Source organism: Carettochelys insculpta, chromosome 23 (genome assembly GCF_033958435.1).
Source record: "Carettochelys insculpta isolate YL-2023 chromosome 23, ASM3395843v1, whole genome shotgun sequence".
NCBI lineage: Eukaryota > Metazoa > Chordata > Testudines > Carettochelyidae > Carettochelys > Carettochelys insculpta.
In genome coordinates this window covers 16,215,135-16,232,354 of record NC_134159.1, presented here as the reverse complement: position 1 = coordinate 16,232,354, position 17,220 = coordinate 16,215,135, and the positions used below count along the sequence as shown (strand labels likewise).

The 17,220-nt window shown below is 54.9% G+C and overlaps 1 protein-coding gene across 1 annotated transcript in view; it reads right to left on the bottom strand.

Annotated features, from left to right (window-relative positions):
• Nucleotides 1-860: 860 nt before the first annotated feature.
• Nucleotides 861-17,220, bottom strand: part of ATAD3A (ATPase family AAA domain containing 3A) — a 76,556-nt gene continuing 60,196 nt past the window's right edge. The window contains exon 16 of the mRNA XM_075018175.1: nt 861-5,296. Coding sequence (XP_074874276.1) covers nt 5,117-5,296 — 180 coding nt within the window. The 3' untranslated portion in view covers nt 861-5,116. The remainder of the gene's footprint in view (nt 5,297-17,220) is intronic.

Below are 17,220 nucleotides of genomic sequence, written 5' to 3'. Positions count from 1 at the left end.
CCAGAGCCCCCTAGTTGTCACCCGCCACTCTACATTGTAACCCCTGTGGGGTCCCAGATAATTACAACCTATGTTGGCTCAGGACCACAACTGCCAACCATCACCAAGCTCATCGCCAAACAAACTCCTCGCAACCCAGGACAACTCAGCGTGGCTCCAGGCCGGACCTTGGCAACACATGCAAACCCTGCAGACTGCTCCCTGCCGCTAGGAGGGACACAATGACACCTGTATGGGTCCTACATGTGCCTAGCACCTTGTTTTTCCAGCGTCAGCCAGATTGCTCCGAACACCTCCAACACAAGCGCACGGGTAGTGCCAGGGTGGAGGGTTTTCTTCCCAGGGCGGGGCCTGGCAGCACTTCCCAATGGTGTACGCAAGGGCCAGTGGCTACATCTGCACTGCAGAAAAGCAGTGGTTTTACATCAGCATGGCTCATTGCAGATATCTTCCTCCATGTTTTTCACCTCAGACAGCTGGTCAAGGACTGCCCCAGGTGGGTGATGTAAAGTCGACCTCAGCTAGCTACAGGGAAGTAAAACCCCCCTGCACCTTGTTTCCTTTAGCCTTTACTTGAATATACCTGGGCGTGCAATACAAACACCTTCTGGGTAGTGGAAAACATAGCCCTTTTGAGGTGCTTGATGGAAGTCACTTCATGTTGTTGGCAAGGCGATTGCAGAGTGAGGTAAGAAAACACTTCATTAAACCGAGAGCAAAGGCTGGACAATCCCACCCCCACTCCCACAGAAGGAAATAGAACGCTGCGACCATCAGCCTCTCTTCAGTTTAGCTTGAAACCCACCCATCCTCCTCCCACCCCACGCTCAGAACCAGGCACAATGGCACGCAGATAATGGAGTCAGATTCCACATTGTTTTATTAAAACAAAACCATTGGTTACAACTCAATAAAAGTTTTTCTCTTCCCTCTTTTCTGGGAAGTTCAATTGCCAGTTAAATTATTTGAGCAATTACAAAACTAATGATCACAAGACCTAAGAGTTAGACCTGGAACCTGGACAGTCCCATGTAACTCGCCAGAACATGGGCAGGCTCAGTGTCAGCGTACCACACCACGCCACCAGCGATTGCTTACAACCCAGAGAGCCTGCAGAGATTCAAGGGGCCAAAGGCTGCCCCCCAGGGCACGGCCCCTTCCTCATTCGTGTGAATCTGTGCAATAGAACCCAGAGGAAGCGACGGGCACTTCCTGACAACAGCTGTCATTTAAAAGCGGCTTCTAAATCCATTTAGCGGCAAAGGGAAAAAATAGGTGCAACGCTGCACCCAAATTGGCTGTCAACAACTATGAACGGCTGGGCTGAAAAATGCCACCAGGCCTCCCATTCCCTCCCTAGCACGACCCTTTAGTGCTTTGAACTGGGATCCCCTCCGCTCCCTACAAAACGACCAGCAAGGGGGAATGTGGCTGCCCCAGGGCTTTGGCTCCACTTGGCAGCCAGCAGGGGGGAGCTGTAAGCAGTGCGGACACAGCAGGGACAGGTTCCCAGGGGGTCAGTGGACGACAAGCTAGAAAGGGATGCCCGGCTGGGTGGATGGCGAGCACGGTAGGCAGGACGGCGTTTCTCACTGTGTAGCAACCGTGGGCTCCGTGGACGTCACACCCAGCTCTGGGCTCAACTCTTCCATCGTCCCAGCTGGTAGGAAAAGAATGCAATGGGGGAAAAAAACTAATCAGGGTGTGAAGAGACTTGTTGGCTGGTGCCGCCCTTATAAATCAACAGCTGCTCTTAAAACGAGCAGTTACGGCTGAGGAGGGGAGTAGGAATGATGGGCCATGTTCCCCACGCTGCCAGGGATGTAACCTCAGCAAGCCAAGCAGGGTCACACGTTAAGATAATGGCGCTGATGCAAGAGGCAGAGGGGGGGTCCAGCCTGCGTGGGCATCACAGTGGTGCCAGCAGGAAGGACCAGCTGTGGCACCAGTAGAAGGTTCATACTTGGTGCTTCTCCAGCAGATCTCAAAGCACATTCGAAGCAGGGTGAGGGTGAGACCCCTCCCCATCACTTCACAGGCAGGGAGGCCAGGGCCACGCGGTCTGATTTACAGTGATGCTGGGTGTGCCAAGCTGGAGCTGCCCCTGTGCCGCAGCCAGGCCACCGGGCCCAAGGAACTTGCCTGTGGGCTCTAAGAGTCAGCTGAGCAGCCTGGACTGGAGCCCTCATGCATGGCTGCCTCGCACTCGGTCCAGCGGCTCCTGACTTGGCCACTTGGGGCTGTATGTGGAGTAAGGAGCCACAACTAGCATCCCCTGTCTGACCTGCGGTATCCTTGGCAGTGCCCTGGCAGCTCAGTTCTCTGCCCTGTCCTCCCTACACCAGAAGCTGGGCCCTGGAGGGTCACCTGGGAAATCAACCCCTCCACCCTCAACTGCAGAGCATGAAGGCGCTGCCCCTGTGTGGGGGGTTACACCAGTCTCAGGGCTAGTGCTGCAGGAGGAAGAGATCTGCTTCCCTGGAGGCCCAAAGCAGAGAAAGCCACATAGCCACGAGCCTGGGACACCGAGATCTCCTTGCCGGGCCCCTACATGAAATGCAGGCGAGGACGTCTGCAAACAGATGCACCACAAGGCATCGATTTCTCCCTTCCTCCCCGTGCCAGCTGAATGGTCACCTCCCTCCCGCTGGCAGTGAGAACGGACAGACAGCGCTTGTCCACTTGGCACTCAGCCTGAAACCTCTGGCCACTGCACCCCACCTGCCAGGAACAAGCACTGGCAGCCCTTTAAAAGGGCCACAGCCAGTATGCCCTTGGCACCCCACTGTCCCCTGGTCAGAGCTGTGCGAACACAGCCCACCACACTACCCCTGTGCTAGGAGCCTTGCAACCAGTGGCTTTCATCCCAGAGGACCTGCCATGAAGTTACCCGGGTGCACTCCAGGGAAGCAGCCTGCAACGCATGGCCAGGTACGCCATTGCTCTGCTCCACCTGGGGGGAGAGCTGCTGGGTGGCCAGCTGGCTAACTGCCCTGCCCTGAGCCAGGGGAGCCCCGCCACAGAGAAGCTGCGCCATTCTCACACAACTGGCAGCGGCTGCCGTTGGCTTTTCCTGGGCAGCTGGATTCCCTGGCATCTAGCAACACCGGTGGGGCTTTGGGCAGCTGCAGGCAGAGCAGCTGATGGAACAAGACGGGCAGATTTGCAGTCACGACAGCAGGTGCCTTTCAACGTGGCCGGTTTTGGTCACCGCGAGGCCAGCCCCGGTGGTCTCTGCACAGTCACTCCAAGCATTTCTCAGTGCTGCCCACCTGCCCCCCGCCAAACAGAGAGGAGGGGGCTGTCAGGTCCTGCAGGGGAAAGCGCTGCAGCCAGGCACAGAATTAGCTTGGGCCAACACACCTGTGCAGTGTAGGCTGAGGGGGACTCAGTGAGCGATGCTGCTGGGGAACCGGAGGTCAAATGCAGCTGAGCTCCAGCCTGAGGCTGTTTCTGGCCGTTCACAAAGTGCTTCAGCACCCGCAAGCCGGGGGGGCTTAGTTCCTGCCACAGGCAGACTTGTCAAAGGGCTCCCTGGCAGCTCCCGTTGCTCCCCCCTCCGTTTACACCAACCTCCTCCCAGCGCGAGTGGGCCAGCCAAGGCCCAGGCAGCTTTGAGCCGAGTAAGCCAGCCCTGCAGGGGGCTGCTGTAAGGCCCAAGTTCTGTCCAAGCCAGGGCCACCTTTAGCCAGCAGGGCTGGAGCTTTTCATGCTGTGGCCACCTGTCTGTTGGAGCCATCAATGCAGAGCCTCCTCAGGGGGCAGAACTGCTTGGAAACAAAACCCGCATCAAAGCCTCTACTGCTCCCTAGCCAGCCAGGCCCGCAAGAGGCTGGATGGACACAGCCGACCCGGCGCCTCCCCCCGTCCGACTGGAATGGGCGCTCGGGAAGCAGTTGATCCCATCGCATGGGACACCCCTCCCGCTGCGAGAAGCACTATCATTTCAGCACAGGGTCGCCGTGCTGCCCCCCCACGTAGCTTGCTCACAGGCTCGGGGCAGGCCGGCGTCAGCTGACCTGCTCAATCCACGCTGCCATGTGACGCCCAGGCGTAAGCCAGGCGGTTCATTCTGCAGGGCCACCTGCCAAGGGGATAAAAGCTCAGCAGGAATCCTGTTCTGGGCAGCTCTCCCGGAGGCCAGGGATCTTGGGGGTTGTGCCCTGGCTGATTGCATGCCAGGCACTTACGTTGCCCTGTGCAGCCAGGCTGCAAGCATTAAAACTCAGCCAGAGTGGGCCGAGAGCACAACGTCTGCCACCTGTGGATCAGCCGGCTGCAGGGAGCCCTGACCAGCCCTGCAGGAGCTGGCAGAGCAGCGTCTGGTGCCCAGAAGGGACATGCCCTGGGAGGATACAGGACCCACCAGCCAGCAATGCTCTGGGAGAAGCAGCAGCTCGCAGCCGTGTCCAGCCACTAGGTGGGCCAGAAACTTGGCAAAGAGCCCCTGCAAGAGGGAAGGGGAGCCACCAGCACCAGTGATTTCCTCCGGTGAAGCCAGGGTCGCTCAGGCAGGCACAACGCCGGCACGGGCCTGTCTGACGCCCCCACACCCAGCCGGGCCAGCAGCAAACACGCAGCGCTCTCACGAGTGAGCCTTCCTCCCGGACACACGGCCCAACGACCTACGGGAGCCTGCCCATGCCAAGGAGCCTGCTCTGACCTGGGCTGGCTCCACCGCCGCCCCAGCAGCGACAGGGAGAGGATGAGGAGCCTGGGTGCATTCGCCCCAGGGGGAACGCAGATAGCGAGTGCAGGGACCTGAGCTGGAGAACACCTCTCTGCACACCGGGCCCGGCTGCTCCCAGGGCACCCCCCAGCCTGGCTGCTGGCTCACAAGGGGTCCAATGCCCTACAGAGGGGCTGGCTGCCATGCTCCAGCGTAGCAGTGAGGCGAGGGCTCCTGCCACGCGCACCTCCACTCTGCTTTAGAAGACCTTTATTTCTGGCGTTTCCGACAAGTATAAAAGGGAGCAGGCAGGGCCTGGACCGCTCCCGCCTCCACACGACCGGCACCCGCCTCCATCGCATGGTTCCACCAAGCCAGCCAGCCAGCCAGCCCTCCATGGTCCCCCCTCCCCGGGTGCCTCCCCAGGCTGAGCCCCTCGGCAGCGGCTCAGACAGCCGTCCCCACAGGGAGAGGCAGCCGGCGGCTCTTGCCGACCTCTTGGCTCAGTTCAGCACCCTCCGATTTCAGCCACTCCATCTTCTGCTTGTGCTGCTGCACGGCGTCGGCCACGCGGGCGTCCATCATGGCCTCGGTGAGGACGCCGTCTTCGGAAGCGTAGGCTGCAGCCTGCGGGGGAAGAGAAGTCCTGCTGGTTAGGAGCAGAAGGCCTCAAGCAGCACCGGTGAGAGGCCTCCTCCCGGCCGACATCCACCCCATGCTCACACCTTGGTTCCTGAGCACGCTGGCACGGGGCCTAGCCGCATAACGCCCAGCTCTCAGCACAGAGGCCTGACAGCAGGGGCAGAGTGGCTGGTGCTCAGAGCAGCTGTGTCTGTGGGCAGCAGGATACCTAGGCCTGGTGGCAGAAATCAGGGCAAAACCTCACCATGGAGGTGGCTGTGGCTGATCTCCCCTCAGCCCCATCTGACCAGCATTCGCAGGAGCTGCCGTGGGAGCCCTCCCCTGACGGGCTGACATCATTTGCCCAGACAGCTTCCTGCCTGACAGGCCATTGCACGAAATCGCGATTAATGTACATACCAACCCCCCACCCCCGGCGCTGCCTCCCTAAAACAGTCCCTTTTGTAATTGCTCGAGTTTCCCTTGCTCTGTACAGGTGAGACTGTAACCTTCACAGCTCGCCAGTTCTCCACGGGGGCTTCGGGGGTGGGGGGACCTAGACTAGCCCCGAGCTTCTAACACAACGATCATCAATCCCCAGCACCCCGGGTGCCATGAGCTGATTTCATCGGCATGTGAGGTGGGAGCTCAGCCCTGCCCCTCCTCCCCCAGGCCACCTGTAGATTAACAAATGCTACCACCTATACCACCCAAAGAGCAAAGCTCTGCATCTTCCCTCATTTATTACCGAAGCTGTTGGCAGTAGGACCGTTAGTGACTTTAGAAAGTATCACCGGCACTCGGCCCGTACCCACAGCCAAACGGTCACGTTTCAGCACTCGGCCTCGGCTGGGTTGTGGGAGCCTGTTCTCGCGTAATGACTAGAGCAACACAGGTGCGGGTTTATGGTGGTAAAAGAAGAAAACGTCTTGCAGGGCTGCTCTCCCCAGCAGAAAGCAGCAGAGAAGACAATCAACGCTTTCACCTGCCAACACCACCTTCCCCCGAGAAAGAAGGGTTTCCACTGGGAATCGCTGCAACGGGGACAGAATTAAACGTGCTGGGAGGGAGGGAGAGGACGCCAGCTAAACACACCCAGCTTCTTAAAGTGCTACAGGTGCAAAAAACGCAACACTGATAAAAGATCAGCCCAGACACTAAGCCTGGTTATAAACTCTCACTGCTCTCCCCAGCCCTGAGCCTAACAGAGGTCCCCAGCTAATTTAAGTCTCAATGCTGAGGTACAAGCTATCACTTGGCACAGTGACGTCTCAGCTATTGCTGATGAAAGGTGCGAGAGGCAGTGCCCCAGAGACAGCACCCTGGTTTGCCTAGAGATCAGAGGCAGTGTGGCCGGGCAAGCCAAGGTACCAGCGTCTCCTAGCAGCCCTGCCAGTAGGGAGACGCTCTCCAAGACCAAGTGAATTAGTTTTCTGACCGACCTTGAGAACTGGAAAGGATGAAGGGGAAAGGGACAGAACCATCAGCAGCAAAGCGAGGGCTGCAACCAGTGCTGGGGTCACCCCAGTGTTTTCACAAACCCTCCTCCTTGCGAAGGAAGCGGAGTGCACGAAGCCGGCATGGAAAACGTGGGGCGGAAGAAGGGGCTGAAGGAGCAAATGGCCTTTGAGAGGAGATCTGAGCCCCTTTCATGCCAAGGAAGGGCTGACTCATGGTTAGTGCAGTGAACTGGAAAATCTGCCACTTCTCTGTGTCTCAGTGTCCCCGTCTGTAAAATGGGAAATGTCCATATGCTGCATGGTGGTGTTGTGAGGATCAACTCTTCCCAAGCGCATTAAGCCCTCGTGTGACGGTGTTCCAGCAGTGCTAAGAACTACTGAACCCTCTTCACCAGAGCCAACCGAGGTGTCAGCTTGTCTAGGACTTCTATGCTCATTCCAATGGGCAACTCACCTCCAGTGGCCTGCCCCTCCTTTTCCTGCAGCCCCACCCTTCTGCGTTCTCCCACCACCTCCCTTCCTCTGGGGACACCAGCCACCCCCCAGCGGATTCCTGCCAGGACCTGTACAAACATGGCCTGGAGTCGAAACGGATGCCCCCACGTGGGGTTCATGTGAATACAAACCTGACTCCACAGTTCCGTGCTGGCAGGAGCACGAGTTGCTTCCTAACAGCGACTTCAAAGCAGCTCGCAGCCAACGGGGACGGGGCACTCGTCTTTCTTGGGTTTCGCATCCCCCCACTGGTTCCGCCCGGAGTGCGGCCGAGTTGTCCTTTGTGGAAAGTGCGGTCCTGTTGGCCCCTCTAGGCCAATGGTTCCCAATCTCTTCCCGGGTGTAGACCCCCACTCACCCGCAAACTGTTCATGGACCCCCATTCAAGCTGATTCTAACCGCTATGTACACTTCATTCCATGGAAAAGGAAACCACAGCTCACGTTTTCAGACAGCCGGTAACAGCAGTGGCGGAAGAGATTCAATTTAAAAAGAATCGACGGTAACTTTGCAGTCTATTTAGCACTCATTGCCTGTGATCATTTTTATTTTTGTTCATGGACCCCTGCAATGCCCTCAGAGGTCCCCAGGTTGGCAGCCCCTGCTCTGTCCCCCCTGCCATACGTTTGCTACTTGCCTCAGTAAGGAACAGGGCACGGCCCTGTGGCAAAGGTGCACATAAGAAATCATGATTCTTTGACCTCGACAGAGGTGCTCAAGCCGAATGGCACAGGCGCTCGGCCAGGAGAGGCAGCCTGCCAGCCCGCGGGGAACCCCGGCGGGCGCTGATGCCACCCGCGCTGAAAGGGAACACCAGGGCATGGCACAGAAGCGGGGTTGGTATCACGTCCATCAACGTAGGGCGGCGCTGCCGTCTGGGCGCTACTCGCAGGGAGAAGCTGGAGCCGCGACACTCCCAGCCGCACGGGGGTGTGCGTGGGGGCGGGGATGTTACAGGCTACGCAGGGTTCAAAGCCTTTCCGGAGATCGCCTTTCGCTGCTGCAACGAGGCGTTTCCCTACAGGTGTCTGGGATTATTACGTCATGTCACAGCTTCATGCGAATTTCAAGGCCAGACAGTATTTACAGTTCTAATGCTGTTAATGACGCTTTGTACGATACACGGAGAACCTGGACAGACAAGTGTGCGAGGGGAGCTTTGAACTCCTCTTGGACGCCGCTGCTCTATCCCAAACTCCAGCTTCGCACTGTCAGTGCTAATGGCAACTCCCCCCGCAGACCTCCTCTGCTCCCTGCCCCTGCAAGGTCCAGGACAGCACCGCCGCTGGCTGCGTGGCAATGGGAGGGAGGGTGCTTGGCACTGTGCAGGATGGGCCCCCTACTGACACCATGGCACTTGCCCCATGCTGGGGACCGTCCATGACTCCTTGCCCACCTGTCTGCTGCTCAGCCCCTGCGGGCGCCGCCTCCCCAGCAGTCTGGTGCCAGGGCTTCCCCCGGAGCCGGTGGGTCTGGCTGAATTAGGGGAAAGCTCTTGGAGGCAGACACCGCGCCTCGTGTTTATAAAGCTGCGGCGCAAGCACCTGGCCACATAAATCACGACCGTGAGTCCCACCCTGGGGGTGCCAGGCCGAAGCTTTGCAGCATTTCAGAACCCGCAGCCCATGACATCTACCTCTCGCCCAGGCCAGCAAACAGCCAGTGCGTAAACCAACACAAGAGCGAGGGGCTGCACAGCACTGTAGCAGCCGAGTAAGGGGAAGGCCGACGGAGGGGGCGTTTCACCTGCATGTGGGACTCACGCCCACCCCTCACAGCAGCACTGGAAACCGTTCTCTCCTAGTTGTGAGGCACAAGGTTCCCAGCTCAGTCCTTGCCCCACTCCAGGGTCCCTCTCACTTTTTCCGTCCATGGGCAGAATAAATTTTGTCATGCACACTGAGGTACAAGTGGGTGTGCACCACCCATGGGAAAAAATGCTGCCAGATGTGGGCGCTCTGCCAATCACCTGGGCAGCATCTGAATCCTTCCTGGAACTCCGCTTGCAGGGAAGTCCGGTCTCCCGCCATGCCCTGGCCCTCTTCTTCCTCAGGCAGCTGTCCAGCTAGCAACAGGCGGCAGGCATATCTGGCCACAGCACACCACTGTGCTGGACAGGCAGGCAGCAGCGTGTGTATCTGTTCATGCCTCCGACCTGAGAGCCACTGGGGGTGTATCCCAGCAAACTTCTCCACTGGCCCTGGGCGCACAGAGGGCAGCCACACAGCAGGAGAGTAAGTCCTGCTTTCTGGCTGCTATGGGCATCTGAGCCCAGGCCTCCCGTCCCAGGGCCAAGGGGACGTGCCCCTCTGGCCTCTAAGGCACAGACCTGGGAGGGGAAGTGGCACAGGCAGGTGGGCTTGTTCTGACCTCACCCACCATCCGCCACTGTAGCTGCCCAATCCCTTGCCAGGTGCTGCTCCGCAGCCCAGCTCTGCAGCCCAGGCTGTAACTACTTCAAAGCCCCAGAGAGAGAGAGAGAGCGCACCGTCACAGCAGGCAGGAGGGCTCACTGCTCCCAGCGTGTGCAAAAGCCCCAGCAGGCCCAGGGCCCAGTGCAGCTCCAGCACTGCTCCCTTCTCTAGTCCAGTTTAATCTGGGGGTGTGGGGCGTGAGTGCTGGGGCTGCCACTGGGAGCGGAGGGCAGTAGATTACAACTGTGCCTTTCTATTGCCACCTTGGCTGAGGCACTGGCACCGCTGGAATAACTCTCTCCACCCTCGTCGCCAGCTCGGGGGGGAAATTCCCACCTTGTGGGGGCAGATGTTTGTTCCCCACCTTGGAAAGGGGCGCGGGAGTGCGTGTTGTTCCCCACCTCACGCGGGGGGGTGTGTGTGTGTGTGTGTGTGTGTGTGTGTGTGTGTGTGTGTGTGTGTGTGTGTGTGTGTGTGTACACACACCTCCAAGCTAGCAAGCAGCCTCGCAACCCTTGGCTGAGATGGCCCCTCCCAAGTTAAAGGACAAAGGATTAGGGCTGCTGTGCATCCGCCCTCCACGTTCACGCGCACAGCGCGGGGGGAGGCGTACCACTGTGCGCCGACATTGCCAGTCGCTTTGTGCAGCGGGCTGGCAAGAGAGCCCAGGCACCGCTTAACAACCAGCCCGTCCCCACCAGGGCTCGTTATCAGGCGACGGTCCCTGCTTCTGTCCCCTTCCCCCCAGCTGTCACCCGCTCTGAGAGGCATCCAGTGCTGTGCCCCTAAACCTGGGGCAGCCCTGCCGGCGGGAAGATGCAGCATTTTACAATGGGGGGGGGGTGCCCCTGCAGAGCCCATCGATTCCATTGTGAAAGCTTCGGCACGGCCGCGCTGGTCACGCTCTGTTGATTTTCTCAATGACTTTCTATAAATAGAACGCCTGGGGCCCTAGCTCCCAAGGAAGCAAATGGGGAAGTGGCTCTCCATTCTGGGAGCAGCTTACACATAAAGGCAGCTCCGGGATTCATTTATATTCATCCTTCACTCTCCTGAGCAGACATATTTTAACCCAATTTTCTCTAACGTGAAGAATGGGGAGCCAGATGGGGAACAATTCAGAGGCACAAAGAAATCCTTTAGGAGCTGGGTTAGGAAGCACAGAACCAACCCCTTCAGAGTGATCTCACCGATTCTCTGCAACCCCCTCTCCAAGCAGGCGAGATTAGCACTCTGCTGCCTGCGCTGTGATCTCTACCTCTCAGGCTGTGTTTGCCAGCAATGGTGCAGCATGGGAGAGCCTGCCCAGCAACAAATCTCACCTCGAGCACCCTTCAGCTCACAGCACTTCAGACAGTAACCGTCGCACTGCCCTGCGAGGCAAGTACTCTGCAGCCAGGGTAACACTGCACAAGCCTGGCAGAGAAGGGAAGAGAATGCAGGAGTATGGACGACAGCTTCCCTATTTCTAACTGTTGGGTAACTTTACCAACAGGCCAGAGAACCAACATTCCTGGGATTCTCCGGTTCTGGAATTCTCCCCTAGGTTAACAGATAGGAGCTGTACCAATGAAAACTTGTTTCATTCACCGATAATCCCGAGCAGCCACATATCAATGAATTTCAACTCAAGGCACACAACTGGGGAGCTTGGATGGCACCAGAAACATCTTGGAAGAAAACAAAAGCAGTAGGGGAGGTATATTTAATCTTCTGCCATAGATGTAAGGGTCAGTTGTGGAAAAGAAAAGCCACCCAGGTCAAGGGGAAAGTCAGACAGACAGCAGTTTGTAAAAGAGGGCCTACGCCCCCCTGGATTTCTAGCATACAACCAGCGATGGTAACCTAGGCTAGTGAGTGGCTGCATGAGTGGCCCTCCATCTCCAGAGGCTGCAAGATTGGCACAACCAAGACAGTCACTCAGGAGAAAGTAGTTTTGTTGATTGCACTTGCATTCCTGGGATTTGCAGGTTGTGCCCACGCCCAGCAGTGCTTTGATGGGCTGCAGAGGGAGTGCCCAACTTTCTGCCAATGCTGTGTGCAGTGAGCACCCCCCTCACGTCACAGGCCTTTGGTTTGTGTGTGTCACTTTAGTAATAATGCTAGGGGAAACAAGTGGATGGAACCGGCAGAATCTGGCAACCCTGCCTGCAGGCAATGGGAAAGCAAGTGTCTCGTGGGCAGCACACAGAACCCCAAAGGGCTGCAGGTTGCTCACCACTGCTGCAGCCCTTGGACAGAGGTGTCATTCTCTAGTGCTCCACACCAGACACGCCAACGTTCTGTACCACAAACACGTGTGAAAACAGGTCCTGGCCAAGTGAGCCAAATTGAAAATAACTGCCTGGGCCCCATGTGGTTGTTGACAGAGGATCAATTTTAAATCCAGTTTACAATGGGATTAGCTGAAACTCGCCTGATCACAAGCCCTATTTAGGCGGGAAGTTAGGGCCAGAGGCAGTGTTGTTTACGCAGCATGACTACACACTGGTAAGAGGTACTGGCGGCTGTGGCTTGGTCTACACCACACCTTATAGTTGACTGTAGCTACGTTGATTCTAGCTATGCAATTGCCGTAGCTAGAACTGAAATATCTGCAATCAACTACAAGGTCTGTCCTCACAGAGGGAGGTTGACGGGAGCATTTCTCCCCTCGACCTTCCTTACTCCTTGTGAGAGAAGGAGCACAGCAGGTCAGCTGCAGAGAAGTGGATTTTGCATGTCTCTGGAACATCGACCTGCTGGTAAGCACAGACATACACTAAGTGACACAGTGTCTCTCTGCACCAGCCTTTCACTTCTGCAAAACCTCATTTACCTCCATATTAAGGCAGGAACAAACCAAGTGTGATAGTTTTTTACCCTATCCCTGGCTAGACGTTCAGTGTTGTCAGAAAACCACCAGAGTTTTGATATGACTGGCAGCCCCAAGACTATGATTATTAATGTCATCAGGGCCTGAGAGCCCTAGCGATGGATTCAGGATCTCAGAACAGCAGGGGAAGAGGGTGTTTGTAAGCGGAGATCAAGGTCCACGAGCAGTGCACTGCTACATTTGTGGCATTAGAACAGAAGGCGGCTCCAACTTCCTGAAGGGGGCTCTAAAGAGGCTGTTCTTAATAGTGATGGATGGCAGAACAAGGAGCAATTGTCTGAAGTTAGAGCGGGTGGTGTAGGTTGGCCATTAGGAAAAACCACTTCACCAGGAGGGTGGTGAAGCACTGGAATGAGTTACCTGGAGAGGTGGTGGAACTTCCATCTCTGGAGGTTTTTAAGCCCTGGCTTGTCATAGTCCTGGCTGGGATGGTTTAGTTGGGATTGATCCTGCTTTGGGCAGGGGGCTGGACTGCATGACCTCCTGAGGTCCCTTCCAGCCCTAGGACTCTATGATTTACGAAGGGTGTGCTGGCACAACAGTGCGTGTTGAAAGGTGGCAGGAGCACACATGTAGGGCAGAAAAGTGGAAGCTGGTGCAATTTCAGCTGCAGCAGCACAAACCCTGCATAGCACCCGTGAGCGCCAACCCTTCGCTTGTCAATATCTGTTTCACCCGAAGCCCAATGCCTTTGTGACAGCTTTATAATAGATGTGGTCTCTGCTTGTGCGTCTCCCAGGGCTGCTGCTGCTGCTGTTGGCAGGAGGAAGGAGGGCAGAGAATTAGACTGCTGACAGTGCCATGTCTGGTGTTTCACTGGCGATATGATCAGCTTCAATGGGGTGGAAATCGAATGCAACGTGGGCCTGACCTGCTTTGTGCAGTCAGAGAATGGAGCAGCTTTTTGTGTTGCTTCAGGCTGCCATTTCGGCACGCCTGCCAGACACGATGCATGGTTTTGTTCAGTTTGAGACATATGTAAGGAGGGCGAACGATTACAGACAGCAATGCTGCAAACGACTGCTGGAGAAAAAGCTAATTAAGAAAATAGATACATGAATGTGAGACATGAAGTGACAGGCACGCTGCAATTAAGCCTGCTCTTTGGGGATTAGCTTAGAGTTGCCTTGAGGGCAGAAAGCAAAAGCACCCACAACAAAAGGCAGATGAAATGCAGCCATTGAGCATGTTGCTCTGCTATTCAGAGCTGACAATCTGCACTGGGGTTTTATGCTGTAATCTTCATTGGACTAGGTCAATTTCACTCTTTGTAATTCAATAAAGTCTCTAGGCCCATTCCATTTTGGGAGCTGGGGTGACGAGCCCATCCTGAGAAGACTTGGAAGCTTAAAATCCCTCAAGAGATAATTGTGGCAAGGCTGCTTCGAGGACTTTGAAAGAGCACCCGGCTGGTTGCAGCTGCTGTTTACCCGCTGTAAGGCTTGGCTACGATGACAAAACCAGCACTGTAACAAGGACATGCTGCCGTCAAGAAATTATTCCCTACTACTTTTGCTTTGTTGACAGACAAGGAAGAAAATCAGCTTTCCCCATCTATTAGCACTGAACTAAGCCATCACCGGTGCAGCCCCACTCCTCAGGAGTCTGGATCTGCACAGTATTAATCTGGTGGAGGCACGAAGGAGCTGGCTGCAGTCTGCATGTTGCATTATTGCAGTATCCATAAGTGCCTCTGACCAGGGAGTAAATGTAACCATGTCTGGAGTAGAGTTACTCACAGATGACTAAAATAAAGACTTGCTGTTATTCACAGGCTAACTACTCGGGCCTTCGAAGTTATTTTCTGACTGTAGCCATTTTTAAGAGGTGCTGTAGGTTCTGCATCTCCCCCCACCCTACCCCACAATCCTGCCTCTGCAGCACATCTGCAACAAAGAATTCATTCAGTGATATAGGGATTAGTGTAAGCAACCGCACAAGGGCAGTGTGCGATGCACCACGCAGAAAGGGCAGCGAGGTCACTCGGTACTGGAAACCAGTGTTCCCCGTAACTGTGCATGTGGGTGATCTTCCAGCAGATATTCGAATGCCACCCAGCTGATTAGCTGAGCGCCCACATCTGGCAGTGCTGTTTCTACGGGTGGTGCATGTTCCCACATGCCTCACTGCACATAAAATGTATTTTGCACATGGATGGAAAATAGAGGGAACATTGCCAGAGACCTCCCTAAACGGCTGGGATTAAGGACAGGTCTGTACTAGACCTGAAAGTCGATCCCAGAAATGCAATTCCAGCTATGACATTTGAGTAGTGGGAATTGACATATCTAGGATCAACTTATCTGGCTGTCCTCACAGCAGGAGGTCAGAGGGAGTTTCTCCCACACTCCTCCCGATGAGGAGTACCAGGGTCAACTGCTGAGACCCAGTAGCTCCATCTGACACATCTTCACTAGGCATGCGAAATCAAACCTGGAAGTTTGACCCCACCGGGGTTGATCTCCCAGTAACTATAGATGTGACCTAAGGGTGTTTAGTTTCTACAAGTTGAACCTCTCCAATCCAGAACTCCTGTCCAGCAACATCCATAATCAGGCATGATTTTAATTAGCCGGATGACCCCTTATCACGGGTGTGGCTAAGTTTTTCGTGGTCCCATAAAGTTTGTTTACAGCCACCAGTCCTGGCTTTCAGTGTTCTGTAATTTACCCCTAAATGTCTTCCTAAGAGCCCAGTAAGCAGTGGAAGTGTTGGTAATGTGCTAGACACATTCTCTTGTCCCAAGGGTGCTGGACAAAAAAAAGAGGTTCAACCTGAACTACCATAGGTTGAACCACAAGGGAAAGGGAAATGCAATTACAGGACAGGCTGCTTGTTTCCAAAAGACAACCAGGAAAGTTGATGAGCTGACATCATGCCTAGATGCAGTAGTTTGGGTTAGGTAATTTTATCTGCATGACCAAAACTTGATTTACTGTTGTATGTCAATACAGAAAACTAAATCCTTTACTTATTGGGAAAGGGCATTTTCCCAGACTCATCATGAATTCCTCCTTCAAAGCTGATACAGATCTATTATACCCTCCAAAAAGATCAGCGAGGTTTAGAAGACCTTCATTTAGTTAAAAAACCCACTTTGGATACAATAATGACAACAGGCCCCAATACAGTTGTTTTCATTAAAGGGTCACAAGTGTTTGATCCAAAGACAGATTAAGCATTTTACATAAGGAAAACCAGAAAAAGCTCAGGCAACTCGCCACGGTAAGTGCACCATGGAGCCTGAAATCAGACTTTTGTAAGGCACAGCCCTCTGATATCACACTGTGGCAGGAAAGCCTTTTCCACGCACGCACAGAATGCACAGGCACACACGAAGTGAGTCGAGAGCTCCTGTGACCAATGCTGGGAGGCAAGGGGTGGAGGCGGGGTGGGTGGGGGGAACAAACCAATACCACCAGCTAGGAATCTAGCCGAAAAAGTCCAGCGCAAAAACGCTGGTGCTCTACCAATGCACCACCCCTCTCTCCTCCTGGTGAATCTCTCCACCCTCAGATTTTCTAAATACTGTAAAATCTGCACCCGTGAGTTTAACCTTGTGCCCGAACGGCTCTCGTTCTACGTAACAGCTTGTTTTGCTGTAACAGGCCGACTGCTGGGACAGACATTTTGAAAACGTAATTAGGGTAATGGCCACTAAGGAAATCAAAGTACTGTACTGTCCCTTCCCTCCTTGGGTACAGTAGGTCAAGGTCACGTAAGGAATAAATGATGGATGTGGAGATCACTTCTGGGGATTAATGAAGACAGCTCAAGACAAAGGGCTCCAACTCTACAATTGGGGTTTCACAATCGGTGGGCAGCAACAAGTATAGCTGCACTGGCAAAACAAAGCTCACTCTGCCATTCCTCCTTTCACCTGCACAAACAATGCTCACAAAAGGAGCTGGGCTTTTCGGTTTAACAGCAGAATAACTGGCCTTGTCATCTCTGCCCCAGTACAAATGATTAAGGAAACCACCTCCCATTTCCAGTTCAAACCCCTCTCCCTTTTTCACTGGGCACTCAGTTGGCTTGTAAAAATTCTCAGATCCCAGTGGAGCAGCAGCTTTGCAAAACCGAACTCCCAGGCTAGGCCAGTGCTTGCTAGGTGACTAAAACACCATTCACTTCCTCATTATGTGAGGACCAGGAGAGTACCTTGCATGCTCGAGCTGCTAAGGTCACGGGATGCTGGCAAGACTGCTGTGCAAGCAAATTTGAGTAGTGCTTCTAGAACAATGACCTGTCATTCACTGGGCTGAGAAAAGTGTGAAATTCAACCTCAGGAGCTGATTTACAGCCAAGGAGGTCAGGGGAAAGGAGAAGGATATAACTACAGCTGCTATATTTCAGCCTTTACAACCCAGCTGAGGCGCCGTGTAAGGCTTTCTAAAGAGCTCCTAAGAGCACACTGCACATGACTTCATAAAGAGCCCCTGCAGCCCCTTTTGAACTGAATGACCAAATGGAGTATTGATTGCTCCTTTCCCAGAGGGGAGAGAAAACATACTGCAGTGATTTAGATGTTACTAGGAAGGGTGAAACCCATCTGGAAGCAGTGAAGTAGTCTCAACACGCAGCTTCCACTGATATGATCTGAGTTGAAACCACCGACCGATACAGTGCAGTTGTGGTGAGGGGCGGCCAAGTCATGGTGTTCTCCATTACACCTGTCCCTCCGTG